The sequence below is a fragment of the Phaethon aethereus genome, assembly GCF_964289735.1.
Source record: "Phaethon aethereus genome assembly, chromosome: 12".
Taxonomy (NCBI): Eukaryota; Metazoa; Chordata; class Aves; order Phaethontiformes; family Phaethontidae; genus Phaethon; species Phaethon aethereus.
In genome coordinates, this window is record NC_138588.1 from 22,502,623 (window position 1) to 22,522,500 (window position 19,878).

The 19,878-nt window shown below is 44.6% G+C and overlaps 1 protein-coding gene across 1 annotated transcript in view; it reads right to left on the bottom strand.

The window, feature by feature from the left end:
- Nucleotides 1-746: 746 nt before the first annotated feature.
- BBS4 (Bardet-Biedl syndrome 4) overlaps nucleotides 747-19,878 on the bottom strand; it is a gene marked incomplete at both ends in the record, with an annotated part of 40,400 nt that continues 21,268 nt past the window's right edge. The window contains 13 exons of the mRNA XM_082005442.1: nucleotides 747-904; nucleotides 2,448-2,658; nucleotides 3,035-3,176; nucleotides 6,839-6,908; nucleotides 7,388-7,559; nucleotides 7,691-7,843; nucleotides 9,114-9,182; nucleotides 10,674-10,728; nucleotides 12,569-12,696; nucleotides 14,257-14,310; nucleotides 16,145-16,217; nucleotides 16,834-16,945; nucleotides 17,737-17,800. Coding sequence (XP_081861568.1) covers nucleotides 747-904; nucleotides 2,448-2,658; nucleotides 3,035-3,176; nucleotides 6,839-6,908; nucleotides 7,388-7,559; nucleotides 7,691-7,843; nucleotides 9,114-9,182; nucleotides 10,674-10,728; nucleotides 12,569-12,696; nucleotides 14,257-14,310; nucleotides 16,145-16,217; nucleotides 16,834-16,945; nucleotides 17,737-17,800 — 1,461 coding nt within the window. The remainder of the gene's footprint in view (nucleotides 905-2,447; nucleotides 2,659-3,034; nucleotides 3,177-6,838; nucleotides 6,909-7,387; nucleotides 7,560-7,690; nucleotides 7,844-9,113; nucleotides 9,183-10,673; nucleotides 10,729-12,568; nucleotides 12,697-14,256; nucleotides 14,311-16,144; nucleotides 16,218-16,833; nucleotides 16,946-17,736; nucleotides 17,801-19,878) is intronic.

Below are 19,878 nucleotides of genomic sequence, written 5' to 3' on the forward strand. Positions count from 1 at the left end.
AGCAGCTCACCTTCGCTTTCACAACTGCCACCGCTAAAGAAAGCATGGGCTTTTAAGTGCCTCTTGTGCCCTCTGACCATGACATTGCCCCGCTCAGGACCACCAGCTCCCGGCTGGTTCAGCTTCCTCTCTTCAGCTTTGAGAAAGCATTTAGAAAATCTCGCCCTGGTGAAAGAGGGAGTGACAAGCCTCTGTCTCACAGTAAGCCATGCTGTGCTAGTCCTGAGCCTGGCTTACTGCTCTGCACTTGCCCTGGTGAGGTGCACTACCTTCACCCCCTCTCGAGCCCATTACCACTGACCTTACTACAGCCTGTGCAGGGCTTCCTCGGCCGCTTACAAGTTCAGCCACTGGAAGGGTTTGATCCTCTTTGGGATCCAGGATGCTAAGTCACTCCTGCTGGCTTTTCTAAACATACTGGATGCCTCAGCATCCTTCTGGAGGACTTACACTCAAACACTGGAGACTGCCAACCCTGTGGAGAGACGGATCTCCAGCCTCTTGTAGTAACCTGAGACCACACGAACGGTAGCTATGCAGAAACCTCTTCTGATTGCTGTAATGACTCCTTGGGACAAGGTAGAGACCACATGCTAAAACCATTAACAGAAAACAGACGCATTTAGACTAACTGACAGGGGGTGAAGCCACTGTGGGTCAGGGGAGAGGGCAGGTCCCTTTCCCCACAAGTCAGCAGGCAGCTCCGGAGATGCTCCTGCACCTGCCTGTCCTGACCAGAGTCCGTCCTAGTCCGCTGCCTGCCGGCTCTTGCGCTTTTCTTTCTTCTGTTCCTCGGCCCCTGTCGGCACCGAGCTCTCCTCGGGGCTTGTTTCTGAGCCTGGTTCTGGTTCTGGTTCCAGAGGCAGCGAGGGAGGCTTTGCAAGCGGAGCTGATGCTCCAGCACCTGGGGAGAGAACACGGTTACAGTTACTGTATGACTGCATGGCTTTTGTCTATTCTTTTTGCCCTTCCAGGCAGCATGGAGATGCAGAACAATCACAACTATTAATTACTCTCTGATTTCTTCTGTCTAGCATTACCTTATTGATAACGCTCAACTCTCGTGAGTTATCCAGCTGGAGACCTTACAGTACCCGCAGTTCTGCTGAAGGGAAGCTAAGGTACAGGATCTCATTTAGCTGGGCTGCTGTGAGAAGTCAGTACAAACTTACAAATTAACTCATGCTTTGGAAGATAAAATAGTTCTACTGAAGCTGGTTTATATTCAAGCTGGAGCCAAAACCACAGTACTGTTTTCAGTTCACAGTGTTAGCAAAGTCAGGGAGAGTTTCCAGGCACTTAAAGTAGCGACTTAGCTAATAAAATCAAAACAGGACCCTTCCACGCTGAAGTTGTTTCTACGCTTAGATTTAGGCTGACAAATGATGTTATGAACCATTCTGTGATGTGGATGATAATGTCATAGAATTACAGAGGGGTTTGGGTTGGAAGGGACCTTAAAGATCACCAAGTTCCACCCCCCCTGCCATGGGCAGGGACACTTTCCACGAGACCAGGTTGCTTGAAGTCCTTCAGGTAAACCCCAAACTCCTGTATGTTTTATTTTTCAGCTTTCCTGACTAAGTCTTCCCTGCACAGAAAGTTTATTCCATGCGTGAGAAGTGGAACAGGTCCTTAGGAGTGCCAAAGAAAGAGGTCTGGATTACAAATCTCTCTCCTGGTTCAGTCCACAGGAAACAAGACTAAGAGTGACAGAAAATCACCACGATGAGCAATCTCTCTAGTGCATTCCTCCTCGGAAGCCAAGTGGTGGGAGGGGGTCAGGCTATGAATGGTGCCTCAGGAAATGCTCCTACCCAGCCCCAGCAAGAAGCCGCACGTGCAGATACTGGCCTAAGCCTTCTAAGGCTGAGGCTATCTCCTGAGCAACCGCCAGTCCAGTGGCCCACACTAAAAGCTAATTCAGCAACACCTGCAAGGGAAGGACTCGGCTGGACAGCTTCAAAAAGCAGTCCAGTCGCAGTTATTTTTGTAACAGAAATGATAAAGCACTTCAGAAAATTGTCCATCAGTTCCCTTCTCCCCAGCAGCCTGTCTCCCTCTGCGTGTGCATGGCAGCTCCTGGGCTCTCCCAAAAGAAGACAAGAGGTCTGGCTTCTGAAACCACCTCCTGCCCAGAGCAAGATCTCAATCCCAGGCTAATGGAGTCTTGCCCATCATGGCTCAGATAGGAAAGGAAACCTTACTGGGTTTCCACACCCCTGCAAAAGCAGGATAGTATAATGCACCACAGAGATCATCTTCCTTCCACGCTTCCTTAACTGAGAAAACTGGGAAAGCTATTACCAAATACTGACATCACTACTGTGTAAGCAAGTTGATACCTTCCTAAACGCGTGCTGTAACTCTGTACTCAAAGACAAGTTTCTCTTCTCCCCTTCTCCCCTCCCACAGTTCTACTTTAACGAGAAGGAAAAGAGAAGTACCTGGGGGAAGCTGCATGGTTTTCCCGTACCCGGCAGCTGAGGACATGGCTTGACCCAGGGCCTGGTTAGAGCCCAAAGGCTGCTGAGTGCTGGAGGATTTCCCTGATGGAGCAGCTCGCTGCTTGGATTTAGACTCTTTAGAAGGCTTAGTCCAGACCAGGCTCTCCCCCACCTGCAGGGCAGCTCCCATCTTCTGGGCAACCTCCACCATCTTCTCAAGCAACAAAAAGAGGAGATCCTTGTAAACAGGAACATTTCAGACAACAATAAAGTCAACAACACCACACACATAAAGAAAATGAGAGCTGTGAGGAGCTGGTACTGCCTCGGTGCTCAAGGGAAACATCTACGCTAATTCATTCCCTTAATTAAGAGGGAATCTTGTCTTGCTGTGTATTGATTGAAGAACTGGGCTGCAAAGAGCAGAAATGAAGCAAGCAGCTCTCAGCAGGCGACTACTTTACTTGGAAAATCTCATAAGCAGAATTTCTTCCTAATAACTGGACTCCAAAGTCAAATTTCCTCCTCGTTTGTTGCCAGTCTTAGCATGCCTACTTTGTTCCCGCTGACAACTGTTAGGCACATACCTCAGGGTCAAAGTCAAGAGTACTGCTCTCCTTCAGTGCATTGACCTTCTTCTCCATCTCCTGGTACTGGCAGAGGGCTCCCTTCTTGTCGCCCTGGTTATACAGCAGGATAGCATAGTTCAGGTTGACAAGGGGGTTGCACCTGCAGCAAACACACAGGATGCATCGCATTCACTGCAGGAACACTTATCCTGACTTGAATAACGCTAAGACGTGCCCAAGCAGCAAAGCTGGAGACACCTTATTGTCTGGCACAGACAAGCCACGGTGTGCTCTGACCCCGAAGCAGATGAGGGGCTGCACAGCCAGAGCCGTGTGGGAACACGATAGAGTCCCACGTGCTTGGTGAGTGACCCGGTGCCTGGGCTCAGCAAAGTATCGCAGTGTCAATGACAATATCGACGACTCTGCCGATTGCCTCACCCCTGCAAGGTCCTCCTCTGCAACAGCCAGTTCTTTGCACTTGGGGACCATCTCAGGACTGTCTTTAGTAACTGCCTGGTCTCCCAGCCCCTCGCTCGTGGGGAGATAGAGCAGTGACGGGGGCTTCACCATACTCTGAAAGCTCTGACTCTGATCTCTGCTCTGACTTATCTCAGGCTCTCACAGCTCTCCCAATTTGTAAGACAGCAGCTTGTCAGGGAACAGACTCATGCTTTTTGATTGTATTTTACAACCTGACATGCTACAGAACATGCAGTTTGCATTTCTTTTCCCCACCTCTTCCCTCTCATTCACCTACTAAAACCATACACAACTGTATGTATTGTTACAGAGAAACAGCGGGCGATACCTATTCATGAAGGACTCGAAGAGGAGCCCAGCACCGCAGGTAACGCTGTTATCCTGCGCAGTCCTGCCTCCCTTCCTGATGCAGAACAGCATATGAAGATTTCAAAAAGGCAGAATTGCTCCATGTAGTCTCATTTTCCACAGTATCCATTTTCTTCACTAGGATACATTAACCCCAAACAGCAGCTTTTCTTCTGGCATAGGCAGGAGTGTAAGCTGGAGGGAAAGAGCGAGCTGACTCTCTTGGCTCTGTAACTGATAAGTGAAGCTCTCAGAGACCTGATCCTTCCTTAATTGCCTGCCAAGCCGCACTCAACAATCTGCTCTGACCATTCTTTAGCAGTCTGAATTTCACCCTTATTTTGGAGAAGCAAAATGCATACGTATTATCTGACAAAGAACTGAAATGCAAGAGGATCACCAGCCCCAGCACGGAAACTCACACAGACGCTCGGCTCATCCAGGGTGCAAGACGAGACCTGGAAGACCAGAGGTTGCATTTGGCCAGAAGAGGGGACGTGCTGTCAAGGGGTGCGTGGAAGAGCACTGTCTAAACACAGCTCCCTGCAGAGGAGCTGCATACATGTATCACTGCACACAGGTCAGTGAGAGATGCTTTGTAGTTTGCTCAATAAATCTGAGCGAGGGACTGGTGCCCTCTCCTGGAGTGTGGCAGGGATAACTGGAGCCACCCAAGGACTCCAGAACCCACACCTGGGGGGCCAAGACAGAGAGAGCACCCTTTGTGAAAAGTGCAGAAGGGAAGGCTTCTACTAACACTGTTCAATGAATAGAAAGTGTTATCTGCAGGCCATGACTATCCATCTTTGGTAAGCTACATGACAGCTCTGCAAGAAAGAAGACTATTAGAAGAAATCTGATAGCATTTATAACCATTGGTTTTCCTTTAATTGAGAAACTGGAACACTGACCCTGCCAAAAAAAAAACAACCCACAAACCTTCCTCATCGTCTTTGCCAAAGCAAAAGTAGTAATTAAATAATCAAAACCCCACCTCTTCACCCAAAAAGAAAAAGCCGAAAAAGAAAATGCAAAAAACAGACCCACACAACAAAACGCCGAAGACATCAGACAGATCTGGGAACAGCCAGTTTTAAAATTAATTGAACCTTATAAAGCTAATTCACCTTCAAGAGCCGAGAAGCAATATGGCAATTAGAAAAAAATCAATAGCTAAATAACCACAGAAAGAAAGGATGGCTAGGAGTTAGAACCAGTACTAAGAAGAAACACCTTTTTTTAAAGATTTTTCCAAGATGCTTTCCATGCCAGAGACCAGCATGGCACCCAGGCCAAGTGTCGCAGCGCTGCTATAAAAGTATCTATGGCAATGGAAACAAACACGGCTATCTTCATCCCAGCCAAACAGTTCCTAATACGCCAGCAAAGAACGCCTGTGGGGACATGGATTCAGCCACACAATAACTGTCTAAAATATACGGCATGTCAGCAGAACAAGCCTAACAAAGTCTGGATATTCCTCCCAGCAGTCCCTGGCAGTTGGCATTCATTTTTGCTTTGAGGAGGTTTTGTTTTCCTGGTAAGACTATATAGCTGTAGCATCACAGTAGTGCCAAATACTTAGGCAAAGCTGTAGAGCTAAATTTCTATTCCTTCCCTTTGACCAAAGCACACAAACTCATGACTCAGCAGCCTGAGCAATCTTTAAGGTCCTGTACTGCCTTGCTAGGTATGGAAGGCTGATTAGGAAAAGCCAGGCAAAGGACTCAACTGGACTTACAGTCAGTGATGTTGGTGGGAATGACTGATGCATAACTGCAGAACGCTCTTGCACAGCAATATGTTTACAAGTCTTTGACCATAGTTTGCACAGGTTTGGTTCCTCTGAGGAGGTTGCACAGACCTACTGATGTTTGAAACCGATGCAGAAGTAATATTTAAACCTGCTGTGTAATTCTGTCGATGCAGAATTCTGTTCTTCATACTTAAGATGAAGAACTTCAGTGCCAGATGGGTGCTGGCTGTGCAGGGCTAAGCGATTCAAGAGCCGTCATGCGTGCAAGCCACGTAATTCCCAGTAAACATCTTGAGACATCACAAAGACAACTGCACTACAGTGTCAGACACTATTTTTGAAAGCTGCTGCCCTTTCGAATGGGCTTAGGAACTTTCAGAATTCCCAAAATGAAGCCTAATGCACCTAGGTTAGAGAGGACAGAGGGAAAGGGACCAACACTTTCTCATGCCACCTTGTGGTAGCCACTGCAAACGGAAAGAGTGCTTGTGCCACAGCTCTGTCACCAGCATGCAGACTCCTGGGCTCAGGAGTCGTACTGTAAGTATGCAAATATTCACAGTAAATTGAGGACAGAGACAAAACTATTAATACATTTGAGACCAATTTGTCTTTCTGCCTGAAATGATGAAATACTGCAAGGTTCATTTTAACATTTCTGAAACCAAGCACTCTGATTTTAAGAGCTAGATGGCAAACACAGATAACAAAATGGAGGAAAAAGGACTACACTGCCGCCCTTTTATATGCTTTATACTAACTTCTTGCCCACATTCTCCCAATTAAAATCTTCCTTCTGCTCAATTCAGAATAGGCTTCATCCCAAGCCTCTCATCGCTCTGCACAGCGCTCAAACCTGGGGTTACAAAATATTCTGGGATGACTGATTTTCTTCTCTTCAACCTGCTCCACTGTGTACAAATATTCACTGGAAGGAGGCCTGGAATCCAAAGTCATCACCACTGGCTCACTAACTAAACAGCATAATAAAAATCAGCTTTGGGTTGGTCTGAAACAAAATTTCCCTTTCATTTTTCAGAGCTGACCTGAATTTAAGAAGAAAAATAAATGGTGGTTTTAAAACAGTGACTAGCACAGCTGCAGGAATAAAAATGCTTCCCTACTGCAAACCATTTAGGGTCAAAGGAGACCAAGGGACAAAGCATGGAAAGGAAACCAGGTGAGGGAGGCAAAGCAACACGATCAAACAGCTGACAGCTATGATTAAGACTTACTTGTCCAGTGCCACAGCTTGCTCATATGAACGTTTTGCATTCTCAATGTCTTCAAGGTTTGTCAGAGCAACTGTACCAAAGCAAAATGTACATACACAAGTCAATGCTTCACACGGACTTCATTTTTAGGACAACTCTGAATGTCATTGCATCTTAAAATAAATAGGTGCTAGCAGGGTTGGCTGGGCTGCTGCCCGGATTAACTGTACTAACGTCATTTCTGACAAATATTTGTCTCGCTTGATCCCAAAAATGTCCAGTGCTGGAAATCTATGCTCTCTCCTTAGGCAACCCAAACCCAAACTCTTACATGTAGAAAGTATTTTCTAATTTTTGGTCTGGATCTGACCACAATTTAACCTTCCTATTTACCACAGAGAGAGAACAGACTATTCAGACTTCATACCTGTCAGTGACGTACTGCGGAATAGCTTCTTAGTATAGCTTTTATCCAGTATTTTTTTACTTCAGCCCAAACTTTCTCTCTCTCTAATGCTGCATCCCCTAACCTGGATATCCACCGGAGCTGGATAACAGAGCGTTGCATACCTGCAAGGAGCATATACAGCTCTCCCATCTTGGGCTGGAAGTTGATGGCAGCACTGAGGAAGTGAAAAGCAGATGCGTACTGCTGCATCGTGAGGTGGACTAACCCCAAATTGTACAAGATCTTCCAGTCAAAGGGAGCCAAGTAGTTTGCCCGCTTCAGGCAACTGATAGCCTTCAAAAAAGGAAAAAATGTGCTGTCACATACCCCACCCAGAACAAACCTCCTGTTTCTGCCACAAGAGGAATCTTGTTCTTGCATGAATTTAGCTCCAGATGAAAAAAGAAAGGCAACTAGATACTTACTGCTACATATTTCTTCTTCCCGAAGAAGCACATCCCAATGTTGTTCCACAGTGGGGGGCTTTCAGGCACAGTGCTGGCTACCACCCTGTATTTGGAGAGGGCAACGTCAAAATCTCCATGGGCCTGCATCATGCTGCCAGCTGCCAAGGTAGCCTTTGAGAGAAGACAAGTGACCAGCTGAGGAACCAGCTGAAAATTGTGTTTCCCCAAATATAGCAAGAAGACAACAGGAAAAAATTAATAAACTAAAGCCATCTCAAGAGCAACCATTTAACTTTTTCAGGTGTTTTCTTCTAGGGGATGCCAAGACCAACAGCGAGGAGCAGATGGGGACTCTAGAATCTCCCAACACACAGCAGAAGACGGGGTAAAGAAAGGACTTGAAGCTGCTTCTTCCTGCACCATCTCGATCACAACCGTCTCGGAAATATTGCAACGTTCAGGGTATGTTTTGGGGTGACAGTAGTACCTCCTAGAGACTGAGCCTCTGAGAAGATCTATGCACTAATAGTTTCTTTTTACCAACAAGCACAGATAGAAATACTTCTAGTGCAAGTTAACCGGAGAGTAAAACATACTCTGCAAGCACGACATATGCAGCAAAGCTAGTCTAGTTGACACTGACTGGTTGATTCTGCAAATTAATGGAAATATGCATGGGGAAAAAAAAAGCAAGTGTTTGCAACACACTATATTTAAACCACACTATTTAAGTCCTTTATAATATTTCACAGCGACAAGAAAAATTTGTAAGTGTAAAGGTGTTTTCACAATAACATTCGGCTTGCGTTCATACATCGTTTCTCAACCCCACAGTTCAAAACTCTACATCGTTAACATCGTACAGAAGGAAAAAGTGGCAGAGAGAAGTAACATGGCTAAAAAGGGAAGCAGTTTCACAGTCAGGAATGAAACCTAGATGCCAAGCTTGGCTCCCCAGACCAAAGCCAAGGAAAAGTCACATTTGTATACAACAGCTGGAAGCACGGACAGGGTTATGAGCAGATGGGAGAATAATATAACGGAATATCATTTGTATCTGTGCTCCGTGCCTAGGAGTCGCAGGGACTGGGGAAGAGCTCTTGGGATTTTTGAAATAATGTCTAGAAGACTTTCCTTGCAAAATAAATTCCATTTTGTTAATTCCACCTGGGTTTGGGGTGACTTCAGATTAAAGATGAAAGGGATCAATTTAACATCCCATATTCTGCCTCCTCCCCTTTCCCTACCTCCACACGCATCCAGTTCCCTACCCAGGGAAAGGTCCCAGAAATCTATTTCAGAGGAACCTTTCTGGGCATGACCCTTTTCAGCCTCTCCAGGCTAAGACCCTGGATATAGATGGCAAAGTTCTGATACTGGCATTAGCTTTAAGAGGTATCTCATCATCATTCAGCTGGTTCGTTTCCACTCCTCATGATACCTTGTAGTTGCCTGGGTCATACGTAAGTGCATTTCCAAGGTGTTCAAAAGCCTTCTGGTAATCTCCAAGCTGGAAAAAGAAGTAAATTAGCATCAGAAATTCAGGAATAAGGGTGGGTAAGAAGGAGAATACATGCTTTTTGGGCACCAGAATTTCTGGTTCAGTTAAAAGAAATGTTGAGAAAACTGAATTTTACAGTGCTGCCATTACAGATACATGTTCTTGTTTGATAGTTACAAAACAGATTCTAAAGATTTATTTTGCTGGGCTGGATCCACTGTTCTGACCAAAACAAAGGTTTTCATATGGTTTGGTGCTCTGACATTTCTGCACAGGAGGAGCTCTGGGTTGATATTCCTCTGCTCCTTCCTCTCTTCCAGCAAAGAGGCTACAAATTGCTACTCTGCACATCCTGGATTCCCTCACCACAACTTCCGCACTCCCCAGGGCACTCTTTTCACAGGAAAAAGTCTTTCCTTGTCTTCTAAGGGACTGCAAGTGTTCGTGGGCACGACTGTGTCCATATAGAAGCACAAGACTGCTTAGAATCACTTAAATCCTATTGTTTTCAATTGAGTTATGCCAGAATTGTACCAGTCCAAACAGGATGCATCAGTGTCCAGTGACTTCTGTAATTAATAGTGAAGTGGGAAGGCTGTAGAAGCATCTTTGAACTCCTGATGGTGAGTCTGTATCCAGAGACACAATAAACCAACCAAAGAAATCACAGCACAGAGAACTGGGGGTTAAATTCACAGAGCAAATGTTATACTTAAGCTACTTCTATCTTACAGTTCCCCCTTCCCATGTCATACTCATACTCCTTTCTAAATCCACACATATCCACAGATCCCCCTTCCGATGTCATACTCCCTTCTCAATCCACACATATCCACTGAAGATCCAAGGCTCCTGTTGAATTTCCCTATCTCTAGAGCAAGGCAATGTTTTTCAAGATCGAAATTTTATTCTTAAGCATCTAAACAATTAGGGAAATGCTTACGGATCTTTCGGAATCAGCACTTGGTGTAAGTTTTCTAGCCCATCAAACCTTTCAGGCACTACTGCCTATTCTTCTTTGCTTGTTCACGCTTTGGGAAGCTTACTTTTGGGATAATCAGACGGTCCTTCCCATACATTTTACAGACCCAAGTGATAAGCATGCCTTTGTTATTTAAATCTCTTCCAATTTTCTTCTATGGTGCTTTAACACTAACAATTTCATGGCTGCTTTTGTAGGAGAATAACTTGCTAGACTCGTGCTCCAGAAACAAGGTAATGACTAGTCATGTTTTGTTATACTTGGAGGATTTATAACAGAATTAGTGCAGTTGCCAAACAGAATTCCTGCTCTGGCTCAGGTCCAGAAAATCAACTTGCTTTTAGTATCAAAAGGAAAAAAGAAGATATAGGAAAGCAAGCTCTGTCATGTTAAAGGCAGTCTTTAGAGAAATGTGTGCAAGTCAGATGAAGGTGGATAGAAATTAACTCTATTAAAAAAAAACAAAACTTTGGTCATATTGAAAATAATTTCACGTAATAGCTAAAGGTATTCAGTACCTGCAAGTAAAGTAACCCCAACGTTGTAAGGAGGTCTGTGTTTTCTGGAGAAAACCTGTAATACAAAAGCCAGAGAGCTGCATTGTTTATTAGTCCTTCTAGAACAAGGTAAAAACAAAACATGGAATTACGATGCTACATTATACTAGTATCACTCCAGGAAATTAACTGTTATTATTAAATGCAAATATTAGAACACTTGCCATCATGGGGACTTCCTATGAACAGTATTACACCTAAGCTTGCAAAATGTCGTCTAGATATAAATGGGAAGCCAACATAGCTCAGTGAAATAGATCTGGATGCATAATAAAATAATGTGGCTTTGTTAAGCTTCAAAATGAATCTGCATCAGTGACCTGGAAATACAAAATGGGATTTTCCATTGACTCCCATAAACCACCCTGTAAATCCATCCCAAGCCTCTTGGGCCATGTAGCACAGGCAATCCTAAGCATTTCTGATGGATCCTACACACACTCGTCATCAGACTTTTAATTCACTACCCTATAAAAAGATTACAAACCTGGTTTCACAGACCAGCTGTGGACTGCTCACCATGGCTTTGTGCTCCGCTGCAGCCTGCAGACCGGAGCGCTCAGACAGGCACTACCTGTTAATGTATCCCTGGCCATACACGCCTCTCCATTCAGTACAGAGGAGCTTGAAAATACATGTCCCAAGGGCTTTCATTTCTGTATGCAATTCCCAATCCTCACTGCTAGTCTGGGGTTCACACAGCAATGTTGTGAACCCTTTTAAAAGCATCCCCATTCCCAGCAGATTTTGAAGACATAAGTAGGATTAAAACAACAACAAAAAAAAGAAAAAGCAGAAAGAGATGCTGTATTTGTGGCCTCACTCACCTTAACAGAAGTAAGTTTTCAATTCTCTGCTATTGAGACTTAAGAAGTCTAATACGCACACTCGTGCTGGCACCTTTAAACCTCAACCAGAACAAAACTGCCTGTGGGTGATGGTATATAAACACAGAGCAATGACAGACTATCCTGGGGCTGATAACAGCAGGCCAAATGTAATAGGCAGATGAGAATAAAAAAAGGGGAAAAAAAAACAGGAGTGAGGAAGAAGGGAGGGGAGGGGGGCACCGAGATAAGAAATATAAACCTGGTAAGACGCTTAGCAAGGATTATTTACGTAATAAACATTCTAGATTAGTCCAAATGTCTACCCAACCCAATACACTGTCAGACAGCAGCCAAAAGCAGATGCGTAAGGGAACGGTATTTGAAAAGAGACAGCAAAAAATGTAGACCCTGCACCGGCTTCTGGCATGCTCCTGCTTTTCTTTAGGTTTACCTCCATTACAAAACTACATTTTAAAAGCATGGGCAAATCTGAAATGCCGTAATCAGGAATGCCCTAAACCAAGATATAATGGTACTGAGAAACAGTGACGGGGTGGGAGAAACTCACTGTGCACCGACCCGTCTCTAGTCTGCCTACTCACACGCTTTCAAACACAAATCACTCCAAGTGAAAACAGTCTGTGAAACCCAGCAACTGATTTTTGACAGACGATCAAGGTTAGAGAGACACCTAGGGTTAGATCTTTTTGGTAGATAAACCTTTGGGATTTATGAAGCCAGTTTTGGATGAGTTTGCTCCCAGGCATCTCTGTCCATTTGTTTTTCCACTTTTTTTTTGGCAGACCTTCAAACAGCTACCTTCTTCCCTGACACATTGTCAGCAGGAGGAGGACTACAGCTGAGAGCAGAGACAGCTGAAGAGTTTGAAAGTGCCAGCTTTCACAGAGACACTATAATTACCATTAGCTTTTTAATCGTGTCCTCAATTCAGATCTGGGACACCAATCAAATTTCTCCTGGCATAGGATGGGACATGAGCAGATAGAAAAAGGGATATATTCTTACTCTACGGCTTTCTTATAGACTTCAATGGCTTTATCCATCTCCCCCTCCAGCAGATGAATTTTCCCCAGCATCATGTAAGTCAGATCATGTCTGTTGAGCTCCAGGGCATTGTTTAGCTGGTCTCGTGCCTAAACACACAACCACAGAGAATAAAATAAAATAAAAAAAAGTGATTACAGAGACCTCAGTGAAGCAACAGCCCAAGAGCAATCCACAGCAGCTAGCGAAAGGGAAAAGCTAACGCCCCCTGAGCTCGGAGAACCCCGCCAGCAAAACCCAGCCTAGCTAATCGTTGAAACGAGTTCTGCATCAGGAGCCACGTGCTTTTACGGACAGAAAAAGGCAACGTGGCATGTTTCAAGCCAAGAGAAGAGGCAATGACCTCCCAAGGAGGAGAGGAGCACAGGCCTGTTCCTGTATTTGAATTTTGTTTGGTTTGAGGGAATCTCCAGATTTGTTAGCTTAATAGGTACATTACAGATTATTCTTCGTTTAATGTTTATTCCAGCAATGAGCATGGATTGCCAAGTGAATAAGGGGAGTGAATCAGCTCTTGTCAGGCACACACCAATCCCCTCCAAGAGGAGACGCTTTGAAGCATGTCTTCCCCTCACTGCCTCAGGCCTAGCCAGCAGGACAGCAAAGTAGATTTGCTGTCTCTGAACACGTGATAGATTAGAAAGAGAAATGCTGACACAGTAATGGAATTCTGCAATCCAGTTCTGGGATACTTGTTACCACCAACTACCGAAGAGAGAGTCATCCCTGAAGGCTTCGTTATACTTTAGACGTCCTCATGGCAGTATTGCTGCCCAGGTGACCAGTACATCTCAGACTTACGGAAAAGCTAAGAAGTCGGCAGAGAGCGTGCTCAGACCAGGGATCAAAACTCCATCTCAAGCTTCCAAGAAGTTCTTCATTAGCTACAAAACTAATAAAGTTAGTGCTGCCCACACTGCAGCTATGCTCTTTTGTGACTTTTGCTCCAGGCTTGGTGCAAAAGGAGCTTCAGACACAGGAGAAAATACTTCCCATGGAGGAAAAAAGGTGCCTGCTGCAACCTCCAGCAAACCAACCCCGTAACTCTTCTCACTGACTCCTGCCAGACCCAAGGGGCAGCAAGTTTTCCTTCAGAAACTCCCTGCATGAGGTGCAGCAGTTTGAGCTGCATGCTGGGGAAACGGTTTGGGTCTTTACCCTTACACTTCTCTTTCTTCGGGAAGATGGAACTGGCATGCTCTACAGATTGCTGCTCCTCACAAAACCAGCGGTGTTTATGGTTCTGGTTTTAAAAGGCTCGGTAAACAGAAGCAGCTCCTGTTGGAGCACAGCTGGTTTTCTGTCTAGTTTGAGGCAGCTCTTTGAGGTTTCTCAAACATTCCCTTTAAAACCAGAAAGACTCTCTGAAAAATCCTAGTTCAGAAAAAGCCTCCTGGCCAGCAACAAAGCTAACCTCAGTTTCACTCTTCTCCAGCTTCACTAACTTCCAGCTGACTCAAAGTAATTCAACATGCAAATGAAAACAGAGACAGCTCACAAACTTTTGCTCCCAGAAACAACCACTGAAGCAAAAAACTTCTTTAACACTTAACACTGCAAATGCCCCACTTCAAACTACCGGAAAGACTGAAATTTCTGGGAACCCTGCTTCACATTTGTCAGGTAGATAAGAGAAGCATTTGCATTACCTTGTTGAAGTGCTTCAGGTACATGTAGCACACACCCAGGTTGTGGCTGATCTCCTGTAAAAAAAAAACCAACAAAACACCAAAAACCAAATCAGCATGAGGTTTGAGATACATGGTATGTAATCTGTCAGTGGTAACAATCATCACTGACCTGGATAGGGAGACCTTTGTACCTGCCCACACCCTTCTGGCTCTGTAGATCAAGTACATCTATAAATTCAAGTTGCTTCAGGTACCTATAGAGCTTAAATGTGATTGTACACAAAAGACTGCAGGCCACCGAGACGAAAACACAGAAATTACAATGGTTTTGTTGGAGAAGAAGGAGCAAAGACTGATCTCTGAAGCTAGGTAAGACGCCCTTCTGGGTGGCTCTCAATCTACCTGTACAGTCATTAGGATATGAACAACACTGCACCCAGCTGAATAAAATTTGAAGATGTGCTTAATTTTTCAAAATAAAAGTCGAATAGAAGCACCAGGAGGGCTGATATCCCTCTGGCATCTTATAAACACATTTGTGGCAGAGTAGGAAGATCACTTAGGGATCCTAAACACTCCAGTGACACCATAGGGAACAATCACGCCTCTAATTCATCACCAACAGTTTAACAGACAAGCTACTTGCCACCCTCCTCACCAGCACGTCCTGGTTGCTGGAAAAGCAAGGTCCACCAGTTCCTCGTTTCTATTCTGGTGAGCATTTCACTGCTTCTTCAGTTTAGACAGCCTTGACCTTTAAGATGAAACTCTTATTTCCCCATTAACCCTCTTAGAATGATATTTTCCTCCACACAGTCTCTCCAACTGTGGAGAACAGTAATGAATCGGTAACTCCTGGTTACTGCGGCTTACAGAACGAGACAGCGTAAGGGAAGAGCACAGGCTGGCTCCACTTCCAGTGCTGAGCCAGGTATGGGAGATAATCAAAATACCCACTGAAGACTGCCTGCTGTGGTTGTAAATAGGACTATAGGCATGCCAAGCACATACTGCAGGTAGCTTGGTTAGCAGAGGGAATGCAAACCTGAAAGAAGACCCACGGTATAAAAGGTTTCTGAGTTATCTGGCACAGGGTAAGTTGAATAAAACCAAATGTACCCTTGTATCAAGCCTGGATTTTAGATGTACTGAGCACCAAAAGTATGGCTAAAGTCAGCGAGTGCCCGATGTCTTAGGGAATGAGATCAGGTGTCGCAAGTCTATCTTAGAAACACCACTTCCACAGGCAAAAGAGCCACCCGCAGAAGGGTGTCCCCCGCTAACCGCAAGCCAGGTCCTCTCTCCTCTCACCCACTGTCACACGTTTCCCTTTGCAACGCTCTTCCTTCACTTTTTGTCTTCTTATACAGAAGAGCTAATTTAATTAAGCTCCTGTAGATATCAGCCTACGTTTTGCCAAAACAAGTAATGCTTGGTAGGCAACAAGTAACCCTCACAGCTAGTTTGAGAGTAACCTTTTTTCAGTGGTGTTTTGCATTACAAAAGGTTTCCCAATTACTCAAGCAAGTTCTAGTGATAACTGAGGGTTTCCAAACAGGGAGCTACTTCCCATACTTTCCTTAATGTGTACATATATATATGGCTATGTTAATACCGATAACTTTGCAAAGCTCAAACGTGTTGCTCAATTCTCTGTGCCCCAAGACAAGGTGTAGGATTTTGCAGGCAGAAATGATGCCTTGCTCCTGTGATCCAAACCAGATGCTGCAGAGGCTCACCCGTGCTCGTGAGCCTGTGCTAAAAGGCAACGCCTCTCAGCCTTGCAGCTCCTCCTCTGCTCAGACGGCGGGCAGCGTGAGCTCTCCTCTGCCTGGAACAAGTTTACAGCCATCTTCATAAAACTGCAGAGACATCTGCATACTACAATAATCACTGAAACACTTACCCAGTCCTTTTCATCGAGTTTAGCTGCTTCGTTGTACACTTCAATGGCTGCCTTGTGTTTCCCCAAAAGAAACCTGCAAAAGCATTTCAATTTTTATTTTTGCTTGCTCTGAAACCCTGCTGCACAACCACTACCACCTTTGCCAGTGAGAAATGACGTCATTTGCTAGTTCTCTGGAGACCTGCGTGAGAAGCCCTGAGAAGTTTACAATCTCAGCAATATTACAATCTGAGCACTGCTCCCTTTCAGGGCCAAGGTCATCAATCCTGGGAGATGCTGAGGCACTCCCTGACGTTACTGGAGATGCAAGGAATGAATTCACAGGCTCTGCACTCTGCCTTTGTCTCAAAGGAAAAAAGACAGGTGATCTAACCAGACACTCACAGACAGAAAGGGGTTTGTAGGGCAAGCTTACACAGCTCAAGTGAGCACCCTTAGCTCTGGAGCTAGACATCAGTGTGTCACCTCTCCTGCTTAAAGCACAAAGAAAATACAATGGCAGCCAAGCAGATAACAGATATTCTGCTTTTAAGGGTATCCCACGCTCCTGGAAGCCAACTCAAGTATTGATAAGGAGGAAGCATGTTTGGAATTAGGCAGCCTGGGATCTCACTTGATTCCTGAGGGAAAAACAAAACATGGAAGGCCCTGGGTGGCACATCAAAGAGAAACAATAAAACACCACTCACAGCGATCGTGCCACCTGCTTGAGGTTGTCAGCGCTGCGAGGGTTCAGAATGGAACATGTCTGAAAAAGTTCAAGAGATTCTTGAATTTTCCCCTCCAAGCGAAGTATCAAAGCTGTAAGACAACATATGCCAGGCAAATCAGTCCATTATATGCAGGAAAAACGTGCCTCTGACAGCAGGGAAAGGAAGGGGGAGTACAGATATATTGTAACAGCACTCATTTGGTCTTCCCCCTGAAAGGCAGAAGCTGTGTCTGAGGGCAGAATGACAACGCATGCAAAGGACTCGTGCTTGCTTGGAAAAACTCTTGTTTTTCAGAAGAAAGGCAGCTTTAAACCCTGACAAATCGCTCGTTAAGATGCAGCCTGGATTCCTCCCCCCGCCCCAGGCTGCAATATGTCCTTCGCCAACACATCTCAGCTGTCCCTCACCCTGGTCATCTGCTAACATGACACACAGAACTTGGAATTGCAATGCCAAGTTTTGGGGAACATTTTTTAGGGGACAGAGGGCAGGAGAGGAAGAGCATCCTGAAAGCAAACAATAAGACAATAATCACCTGTGGTACGTAGCTTGAACAGAAAACGTGCATCTGTAATACAATCCAAACACACAACCCAAGCACATACCAACACACTGAAGGCCAAGAAAGAGCCCATAGTCCAAGGAGGAATCGATGACAAACCCATCAATACAGAGAAAACAGAAAATCTAATCTGCCCATCCATGTGAAAATCCCAAACTTCAAAACTAGACCTGGCAAGTAGAAAAAAAGTCCAATATTCTTTACATATGAATTTTATATTTTTATATCTGTTCCCCTTCTTATTGTCCACTGTATCTCAAATCAGAAGTAACTTGCTTTAGCGAAATTAAGACTTTCAGAGGCCTCCTGTGACATACCTTGAACGTAGACTGCATATTCGCACAGCCCATGAGACTCCTGGAGCTGCTCTTTGATGACAGCCTGAAATGACAAAGTGCAGAGAGTAGATGCCCAACGTGGTCTCCATTACTAACCTGCGGCACAGCAGCTTTCAGAAGAATATAAACCCTTCAAATATTTTAATAAAGGCAATCCCTGTGAAAGAAAATTGATTTCTGACTGACCAAACACCTTCTGCAACCTTGGTTTGGAGAATTTTTTGTATGTGCTACATATAGCTGTGCTGTGTCTGTGCTTATCGCAGAATGCTCTAAAACAACTTGAATTTAAACACCACGCAAGATTTTGATGGACACAGTTCTTCCTTATGTGATGGTAACAGTGGTATCACACAGGACATGAGAATTACAGAATTTGTTTAATCAGAATTTGTGCTTGGAGAAGTCGATGTTAATACAGAATTTGTAGCTAGTTGCCGCAATATACTATATTAAAACGCTATAAAAGTGGTAAACTGTCAATATTTTAACAAAGCTAATGACAGAGATGTGGTTTCAGTTACAGAAACTGCAACCCCGCATATAATAAAGGCACTGGACCGTGGCTGGGACAAGTATAGGAGTGCACAGGAGAGTACAAGCTCATCACCGTGCATGAAGAGCACTGTGCCAGGAATATTGCAGCCTTTTTAGTATTTCTCTCTTCATTCCTATTACCAAAAATAATTAGATATTACCTGGGGAAAATACCACAAGGAATCTCTGAAAGCATCCTCTGCTGATAAGGGTATCTACTCAAGGCCCTTTGTGAAGAAATAAATTGAATTGGAGGAACTGCAGCTGAGTCAATGAAAGCCAAATGAACAAATGACGAATACATGGGAAAAGGAAGGAGGAAAAAACCTGATGAAAATGTAAATTCTTGCTGGCTGCATTCATGCAGCTGACAGTTTGGGGTGTGGGTGCAGTGTGGCTATATCGCATAGTCACACATGACCTGAAATAAAATAAAACTTTAAAAAACTATCAAAAAGAGTAACCTTTGGGAGAATGAGCACTGTGGCTACATCATTTCTGCTCTGAGACTCCTCTTTTGCTCAGAAGTGGAAGAGACAAAGCGGGGAAAGAAAGATTTCTGGGCTAGCAATAACCTGGTGCTCATCTGGCACTTCTGTCAAGTGCATCCGCAGTACCAGCATCCCCTGCCTCCGAGATGAATATAAATGAAGGACCTGAAAACAAGGAGGAAAACTGATCCTAAAATACAGCACGTAGAAGGAAAGCGGGGTGAAGGCAAGGAGAGTTATTGTTGAGAATCCTCACTGAAAAAGAAGACTAAAGAGAGGAAGGAAAAGGAAGAACAAGTATAAGCCGCTCTTTCCCCGGATCTATATCTGCTAATATCTCAACAAGAGACCCTCCACAAGCTACATTTTAGTCTTTACAAAGTACATCATTATAGGACAACTCGGGCACAAACAAGCATTTTCTGAATACAGATACTCTACATTGTTCCATGTACAGAAAACCCGTTTCTCAGAGCAAGAGAGGGCAATAGAGAGCTATCTTGTAGAGAGATCTGATTAATTCTATAAGCCCTAAAAAATCCCATAGCAAAAGGCCTTGAGCCGAGAAATATGATCTGTATTCCCAGCCTTTCCTCCCAAGTTTATTTAACTCACCGACAGAATTTAGACATACTGGCAGGAGACCAAGCAGCACGAGCAATTTTAATTAATTAAAAGCATCTGGTAATTTTAATAATTCCTGCCTCGCACCGAAGAGAAGCAGAAGATTTCTGTCGTGAAAAACGGTTAGGGGGGTACGGCTGGAATTGATGCTGCGAGCAGAAAACACAGTTTATTGGCTTTACATGCAAAGAGCGAGGGCTGAGTGATGACCACTGCTTAGCGGGGCTTGTCCCTCCTCTCCCTCCACTCCCCTCTGCCTGCGCGATCGCAGGGGATGCTGCAGCCGCCGGCTCCGGGGCACGTTTGGATGTTTGCCTTGCATCTTGCTGGGTAGGGGGAGAGGTGACTCAAACAGCCAGCGTTATTAATCTCTTACTGTAACGAGTGGCAAAATTTGTCAAAAAGCTTGGCAACACCAAAATAGATGCAGGAGTGGCACCATAAGGCTTAAAATCAATTTAATGCCGTC